The following is an 8,580-nucleotide window of genomic DNA, read 5'->3' as shown; positions in this document are numbered from 1 at the left end:
GTCCCCCAAGAAATGAAATTGCATTCTTTTATATCCACAGAAAATAGGAATTGCATAAACACTGCATTAAATTTCTAAATCGTGATTGAATTATTATTCACAACAATCTTTTAAATCAACTTTGCTACCCTTTTTACATGCACAAACATTTTTGACGTGAAATTTACATTTCCAAATCTTTTGCATACTAAATACTTCATCCAGCAGAAATTCCGAATTACATAAAAATTGCAACGAATTTCTAAAGCATGACTCACCCCACTTTTAACGTCGAACTGATACATTTCCAAATTGAGAAATATTTAGCAGCGTGAATCAAAGAATTGAACACTAAAAAAATTTACGATTGGAGAATAGATCGTAAATTTGAACCAGAATCGGATCCGTTATCCTCTTCAGGAATAAAATTGCATTCTGTTTTATCCGAAGAAAATCAAAATTGTACCAAAATTACGTTGAGCATTTAAATCATCCAGTAATCTGCTCTCCAACTTTGTAACCCTCAATACACACTTGACGTCGATCCGATGCCTGATACATTTCCAAATTTTAAAATTCAGAGCTGAAAATGATTAAAAATCTGCTGATTTTGACGATAATTTATCGATTCATCAGTACTGGCGAAGATCTGTAATTACAAAATTTAGCTTGAAATATGCTTCAGCAAGATTTTCCTCTAAACATGCATTTTCTATTTGTTAATCAAAAGTTTGCAATCAAACCTATACGCCGATAGTTTTTAATGGATGAAGTAGCATTATTCGTGTATTTTTACAGGTGTTGTTTTTGTCTACTCAATTTTGTAAAAATTTCATAAACATCAAACTGTGAAGAATTGTCAACAACAAAACAAAACAAGGCATCAGATAGAATTTGAAAATTTATTTTCGAAAAAATGAATTATTACATTAAGCATTTATATTTAGCAGCGTGCATCAAATTAAATAATCATTAAAGATTAGAGGATTGAACGTGCAGATTAAATTGCATAAAATTTTATTGAATTTCTAAATCAAAATCAAACTTGTCATCATGCAGGAAACTCATCTTTTAATCAATTGTGTACCCGTTTTTCATACACATATATTTTTGACGTCGAAGACCATAACACATTTACTGATACATTTCCAAGAAACACAATCGAGAAATATTTAGCAGTATTTACGTATCAAATTCGCCATTAATGTTTAGAAAATAATGCATGTAGTTAAGTAATATCGGTAAAATGAAAAAAACAGCTACATGTTACATAACTTTATAACGTTTCTTAAGATAGATACGTTGCAGACGAAATGTAGCAAAGGGGTGAAGCGACTCGGTCATCGTACGTCAAAACCATGTCGATTTTTGAAATATCCGCCCCGAATGTCGAAAAATTCGACATTTTCGACTTTGACGTCATCTGAACGGTCATGTCATGTCAAAACTATGCCGACTTCTGAAATCTCGGCTCTATACTACGTCTAAAGCGGTGGAAAGAAAAATTTACGTCTTTGACCGTTTATCTCATCACCACGACTTTATACCGCCGTGACCTTATGACCCACAACGCCCGTTTTCTAACTTCAAAAATTAGAAACACGTTGGCGAAAACCGGATGTCGAAAGTCAAATCCGTTCTAAAGTTATCGTGGCTACAGACAGACGGACAGACAGACGGACAGACAGACGGACAGCCAGACGGACAGACAGACGGACAGACAGACATGCAGATAAGGAATTTCTGTAAAGGGATTTCACTTCTCTTCACCTCTTACTCAACATCTAATGACGCATAATACATTCCAAGGTCAACCACAAATTAACATTTGAGTACATGAGCAATCCTCAGAAGTACCTGTTATCAGGCACATCAGAACGTGTTATCTATGCAAAAATGTATTAATGGACCTGGTTTGAGTAAAGTTATGCAAATCCCAAATGTTTTAATTACATAATCTCATGACGCAGGTTGAATATATTACAGAATCTTCCAGCAGACACTCAAGTACCTGACCAATATGTTATGATTATGAAACAATCGTTGAATTGCAGTGTTGATTTAATAAACAGACGGCGGATATGTATGCATTTATGACTTTTTCATACCAAATAAGATCAAATTAAAACTTCGTATTCAATCTAAGCACGATCGCAAAAATTCAAACATAGTTTTCCATATTTTCCATATTTTAGGGTATTACATATTTTCCTGTATATTTCGAGTATTTTTCGAAATATAAATATTTTCATAGATATTTATTTCGAAGTTTTTTATGTAAAAATATTTTTCTTCATTCCGAAATTAAGGTTTCCTCAAAACCTTAATTTCATAAATATAATAGAAAATTAAAGTTAAAAAATATCTATTTTTATATGCATATTTTCAGGTTTTTAAGCACATATTTTGCGGAATTTACGTACATACATACATATCCGCGCTCTGTTAATAAGCCACAAAATTGGTCTTATTGTCCAACTCCATTTATTTCTCAGTACGAGTCTCGTCCGACGAGAGATAAGAGTAGAAAAATGACCAGCACCACGACTTGTTGTAAGGGAAAGCCTGTGACTGAGGAGGATGTCCAACTGAAGGCCAGCGTTCGAAAAGCCTACGCAGAGGTGGCTGTGAAAAATTCAGCCGGAAAAGCCGTCGGGATTCAGTCCTCCTGTTGCGGAGCCCCAAAGGAAGTGGACATCGAGTACTGCAAAAAATTTCTGGGTTACACTGACGACGATATGAAAACCATGGTTGATGGGGCAAACATGGGGCTGGGATGTGGAAAGTAGGCAGATTAATTGTTAAGGGGTGAAGCGACGCGAAATCCCTTTATGGAAATGTCTCGTCTGTTTGTCTGTCCGTATCCACGATAACTTTAGAACGGATTCGAATTTCGAAACGCCATTTTTAAGTACAGATGAGTTCGAAGATGGGCTTATTAGACGGCGCCAGGGGGATGAAGCTAACGGTGAAATATGTCGAAATTTTTGTTTTAACCATTTTAGACGTATGTTTTGGGCGAGGATTTCAAAAATTGGCATAATTTTGACGCGATATGACTGTGTAGATGACGGCAAAGTCGAAAATGTCGATTTTTTTGTCTTAATCGTTTTAGACCTAGTTTCGGGCAGGGATTTCAAAAATAAATTTTGTTTTTTGACATGCACCCCTCGCTTCACTCCTTCGCTACATTTCGTTTGCAACGCTTCTAATTTCATTCTTGAAATGCACAGTCCGACCGCCATAGCTGAACTGAAAGAGGGCCAAGTTGTTTTGGACTTGGGGAGTGGGGGTGGCTTTGATTGCTTCCTGGCAGCCAAAAAAGTTGGAAAAACTGGGACCGTCATTGGAGTAGATATGACACCGGAAATGTTACATAAGGCTCGTCTTAATGCTCGAAAAGGGGGATATACAAATGTCAGCTTTCGTCTTGGAGAGATTGAACATCTTCCAGTGGCTGATAACACAGTGGATGCCATCATATCGAACTGGTACGATTTATACAGGGTGGTTTAAATGTCAGGCTACAATAGAAAATTTTTCAATCGGAAAAATTCGCAAATCCGAAATTCGCAAATTTGAAAATTATTTACCGAAAGTTTGCCTTTGAAATTCAATATTTTCAGAATTTCGTCATCAGTGTTCCATAAGTTTTGATAAAAATTAATAAAAAATCTCAATCCCAAATCCATAACTAATGGAAATTTATGAATTTTTCCAATTGAAAAATTTCCCATTGTAACCTGACATTTAAACCACCCTGTACATATTTATTTGCTAATCCTTTATTCACATGTCAATAGAGATCAATTCATTACAATTCATTCATTCATTCATTCATTCATTCATTCATTCATTCATTCATTCATTACAATTCATTACAATTCAGAGATCAATTCATTACAAATTGGGTACGAAATAAGTATACGACCAAGATCTGATTTGGACATCTTCATATTTCAGTGTCATCAATCTAGCCACCGACAAAGCCCAAGTAATCCGGGAGGCCGCACGCGTTTTGAGACGGGGTGGTCGTCTCGCAATTTCCGACATCGTTGCGACCAGCCCTTTGCCAGAGGAGATCAAGCAAGACCTGGAATTGTATAATGGTTGCATGGCTGGAGCCACCCCGGTCGGTGAGTTGAAGGAAGCTCTGGAAAATGCTGGATTTACCAACATTTCCATCCAAGTGAACGAAGAGAGCCGTCAATTTATCGAAAAATGGTCCCACATTGACCGTGGAGTGCAAAATTATGTGGCTTCAGCCATAATTGAGGCTGCCAAAATGTGAAACCTTTGGTGATTAGTATATACAAGAAAATTTGTAATTTGGTATTTTAACGGTAATAAAGACGTTTCGTAGATATACATACATACACTCGATATTGACAATAATATAATTTTGATCCTCCAAAAGAGTGTTTAATTTTGTACCTGAAACGACACCCCATCTGGTCCAGTTTTAAGATCCATTTTCTGAACTTTAGTTTGTAATATGCAATTATCTACTTAAATGGACGCTGGTAAATATTTCTGAACTTGGAAATGTATCAGTTTCACGTCAAATATGCGTGTGCAAGTAAAAAAAAGTTATGCTGTGTGCGTACGGTACGCAATTTTTATGAAATTTTGATTTTCTCATGGATAAAATAATGTGCAATTTTGTCTTTGGGAGGACACCGCGTCCGATCCTGGTTCAATTTTGCGATCCATTATCTAATCGTAAGCTTTCTTTTAATTAGATTCTTGTTGCTGAATATTCTTATATTTGTAAATGTATCCGTTCGACGGTAAAAATGCGAGGAGTTAAAACAGTGCATTTTAATTACATTGTGCAAAAGTTTAATGCAAGCTTTTATTCAATTCTGATTTTCTGCTGGTAAAATTGTATGCAATTTGATTCTTGTAAGACACCTAATCTAATGCAGTTTTAAGATTAATTTTTTTTAATTGTGTAATATCCAATTGATTAAATTCACGCGGCTAACAGTGCTAACTATTGTTTGTTGAAGCAGTTCGACGACAAAAATGCTTGTGTACGTAAAAAAGGGTTAAAAATTGATTGCAAGATTAATTCTAGTTTATTTGCCTTTCTCACAATGATGATTAAGAAGTTTTTATGAAATTTTAACATTCTGCTGATAAAGCAGAATGTTATTTTCTTCCTGCACATCCTTAATAGCTTTTAATGCGCACGTCTTATGCATATTTAATGAAAATTAAAATTTTCATCTTAATAAATGCGTGCACATTTTTGCCGTGGCACTTCCAATTAGAAAAATGCATATTTAACAGGGTGCAATTAATTAATTGGGCATTAACAAGTTTCGAAAATGCATCGTAAACCTCGAACCGATTCAGATGTGATGTCCTCCCAGAAACAAACTTGCACACTATTTTACCAGCAGAAAATCAGAATTGCATACAAATTACGTTGAATTTCTAAACCAGGATCAAACTTACATACACCGGCGCCATACCTTGTAATCAACTTTAAACCAATTTTTTCAATGCTCACACATTTTCGACGTCGAACTAATACATTTCCAAATAGAGGAATATTTATTGTTGTGTTTCTTAATCCATTATTTATATTCCCGTTCTGTCAACAGAGATCAATTCATTTAGCTGCGCACATTTAACCAATTGCACACTACACGTCACACGTTAAAATTTAGAAAATGAAAATAAGACAAGAAATAAAAATACAATAAAAGACAATAAAACAAGACTTAAAAAATCGCATTAATATTTTTTCACCTGAAATTCAAACTTGTTAAGTATTTCTAAATCACAAATCATTGTTCACGATGCATAAAAATAAAAAAAATAAATCGATCTGTTATCCAACTTAGCAACCTTTTTACAAACACATACATTTTAGACGTAGAACAATTTTTCCAAATTGAGAAACTTTTAGCAGCGAGAAGCAATTACTTAGAACATAATTAATTAAGTACATGTCTATCACGATACACACTGCTATTTAAGTATTTCTTGATTTGGAGATGTATTAATTCAACATCAAAAATATTTATGTATATAAAAACGGTTGTAAAGCTGATTAAAAGATGTTGAGGATAGAGCTAACTCATGAAATTTAATGAAATTTATATGTAATTTTGATATTCTGCTTGTAAAATAGTATGCAATTTTCTTTCTGGGAGGACACCACGTCTCCTCAAAATTTTAAAATCCACTTTTTAAACTTAAATGTGTAATTAATTAAGTGTTCACTGCGGAGCATATTTCTTGTTTCGAGAATGTATATATGAGAAGTATGGAGCCGAATCTGGTTCAATTTTACGATCCATTTTCTAAGCTTTAATGATAAATTTGATGCACAAATATTTCTCGATTTGGAAATGTCACAGTTCAACGTTAAAAATTTTCTTGTATTTGAAAAAGGTAGTAAAGTTGGTTAAAAGGTGCTAAAGGTCGTTGGTTCAGTTCAATCATCAATATTTAGCAGCATGCATGAAATTACCCAATTATTAAAGCTTAGAAAATTGATCATAAGAAGGCTGGACCAGATCCGGACGTGGTGTCAAATAACAGACTGCAGAACACTCGACAGAGCACTTTGCCATTCCAGAGAATAGTAATTCCCAGTGGAGTACAAAAGTCAGAACAGTTGATTGTCGACTTTATTATTGGCGCAATGTGTCCCCTCTCAACCGTGCAAAATGTGGCGTTCAAAAAAATGATTATAGGTAATGTTGGGTATTTAGTATTTGCAAGTCGTCTAGAAATATCTGTATTAATGATTTGGTTAATGGTTTTTAAGGGTTGGACAACAATGCAAAAATTCCAAGCCCAGAGCGCCTCAGAAATATTATACAAGATCGTTTCGCCAAAAGAATTTTAAGTTTGAAATCGAGAATTAAGAATGCTGGAAAATTGTGCGCCACTGCTGATATTTAGTCTGGAAGAAATCGCAGCTACATTGGAATGACACTGCATTGGATGGATCAGCAATTCTCAAGACAATCAGCATTACTTGCTCTGCAAAGGTTCAAAGGCGAACACAATTACGAATCTATAACAGAGAAGATTCTCAACATTTTTAATCAGTTCGGGTTGACTACCGACAACGTCGTGTGTGTCGTAACTGATAACGCCAGCAACTTTGTGAAGGCGTTTAAAGAATTTGGAGTGAGCTATTTAGACGAAGACGATGATGACGAACAAACTGAAGAAGCAGTCTCATCGAACGGAATTGGTGACATTGTTTCAGGTGACATTGGCGAAATAAATTTGCCTCCCCATTTGAGATGTGCAACCCACACATTAAGTCTGGTAGCAACAACGGATTTTAATAATGTAATGCTTGTTATAAATCATTATTAGATATTGGTTCCGTTCCTTATTGGTTCAATATTTTTCAGGCTAATATTGTAAGTCCAAGGGGCCAGGATAACTTCAAGACGGTTTTCAGAAGCGCTTTATCAAAATGTACCGCAATTTGGAACGCTAGCTCGAGATCAGCTAAATTGCACGAATCAATTGTAGAATTATGTGGAAAGAGCTTAATTACTCCAAATGCAACCCGTTGGAATTCCACTTTTGACTCTATTCGCCGATTGCTCGATATGAAAGAAAAATTTGAAGAATTATTTAAACTTGGGAAATTAAGCAAGCCGTCGACATTGGAGATTACATTGCTGGAAGACTATGTTTTTTCAATGGCCCCTCTCGCGATGGCTCTCGACAAATTGCAAGGCGAAGAGTTAATGTATTATGGGTACTTAGCGCCCACGATTCAAAAAGTGTTAAACGAATTAAGGGAGATTCAATTAAGTGGTCGTCAATTCGAGGTGCAAATGGCAAAAGTCCTTGTCGAAGCAATTGAGAAAAGATTTCCTGGCATTGCAAATTGGGATATTACGCATTCACATATGGAAATCTTTTCGGCGGTGGCGCACCCATACTTCAAATTAAGATGGGTACCTCTTGAGAAGAAGAATGACTTGAGGAATAATTTAATTCAACGTGTATGTGCTAAATCAGCCAAGAAAAATCTTTCACGTGAAGTATTTCCAAAGCCGTTAACAGATGATTTCTTCAAATTTGAACCAGCATCAAACAGCACTACTGAAAATGAAGGCTTGGAAACTAGCAATATTGAATTGGAATGCCTCACATATTTGCAAGATCCTGCCACAGATTTGATTATGTTGACAAAATATCCCTCTGTTAAAGAATTCTTTATTCTTGTTAATACTGCGTTACCGTCAAGTGCACCCGTTGAAAGAATTTTTAATTATGGGGGGCACATATTGTCCCCTAAAAGAAACCGACTAAATGACGATATGTTTGAGATGTTAGTAACGCTGAAAATAGATAGCAATCAAGTAGATTAGTATTACTTAACACGCAACACTACTATACATTGTTTGTTTTGTAAGTATTTGACGTATCTACTTCAGTTTAAATCATTAAATGCATTAAAATAAAAATTACATTAATCCTTAATCAAGAATTAATCATGATTAATTAATCCTTAATCCTTAATCCCGGATCCGAGGGAATTGTGAATTAATCCTTAATCCTTAATCCCAGAAAATTGGATTATTTAAATAATCCTGGATTAATCTAATC

General features: G+C 35.0%; 2 protein-coding genes across 2 annotated transcripts; both read left to right on the top strand.

Moving 5' to 3' along the window:
• Nucleotides 1–2,369: 2,369 nt before the first annotated feature.
• LOC110848375 (arsenite methyltransferase) lies at nucleotides 2,370–4,270 on the top strand. Its single transcript, XM_022095579.2, has 3 exons — nucleotides 2,370–2,764; nucleotides 3,213–3,470; nucleotides 3,943–4,270. The coding sequence occupies exons 1-3, from the start codon at nucleotides 2,511–2,513 to the stop codon at nucleotides 4,268–4,270; spliced, it is 840 nt and encodes a 279-aa protein (XP_021951271.1). The 5' UTR covers nucleotides 2,370–2,510.
• Nucleotides 4,271–6,640: 2,370 nt separating this feature from the next.
• LOC110848374 lies at nucleotides 6,641–8,342 on the top strand. The gene is made up of 4 exons (XM_022095578.1): nucleotides 6,641–6,692; nucleotides 6,767–6,881; nucleotides 6,993–7,216; nucleotides 7,330–8,342. The coding sequence occupies exons 1-4, from the start codon at nucleotides 6,641–6,643 to the stop codon at nucleotides 8,340–8,342; spliced, it is 1,404 nt and encodes a 467-aa protein (XP_021951270.1).
• The last annotated feature ends 238 nt before the right edge of the window (nucleotides 8,343–8,580 follow it).

This window comes from Folsomia candida, unplaced genomic scaffold, assembly GCF_002217175.1.
Source record: "Folsomia candida strain VU population unplaced genomic scaffold, ASM221717v1 Fcan01_Sc004, whole genome shotgun sequence".
Classification (NCBI taxonomy): domain Eukaryota; kingdom Metazoa; phylum Arthropoda; class Collembola; order Entomobryomorpha; family Isotomidae; genus Folsomia; species Folsomia candida.
Note: the sequence above shows the minus strand (reverse complement) of the source record. Positions and strands in the feature narration are given on the sequence as shown.

Excerpts from the sequence above, each read along its gene's own strand:
- LOC110848375 (XM_022095579.2), top strand. The coding sequence starts at position 2,511 with ATGACCAGCACCACGACTTGTTGTAAGGGAAAGCCTGTGACTGAGGAG. Across the intron at positions 2,765-3,212 it reads ATGGGGCTGGGATGTGGAAA|TCCGACCGCCATAGCTGAAC; the intron begins GTAGGCAGATTA and ends TGAAATGCACAG. Across the intron at positions 3,471-3,942 it reads GATGCCATCATATCGAACTG|TGTCATCAATCTAGCCACCG; the intron begins GTACGATTTATA and ends TTCATATTTCAG.
- LOC110848374 (XM_022095578.1), top strand. The coding sequence starts at position 6,641 with ATGTGTCCCCTCTCAACCGTGCAAAATGTGGCGTTCAAAAAAATGATT. Across the intron at positions 6,693-6,766 it reads GTTCAAAAAAATGATTATAG|GGTTGGACAACAATGCAAAA; the intron begins GTAATGTTGGGT and ends ATGGTTTTTAAG. Across the intron at positions 6,882-6,992 it reads ATTAAGAATGCTGGAAAATT|GTTCAAAGGCGAACACAATT; the intron begins GTGCGCCACTGC and ends TGCTCTGCAAAG.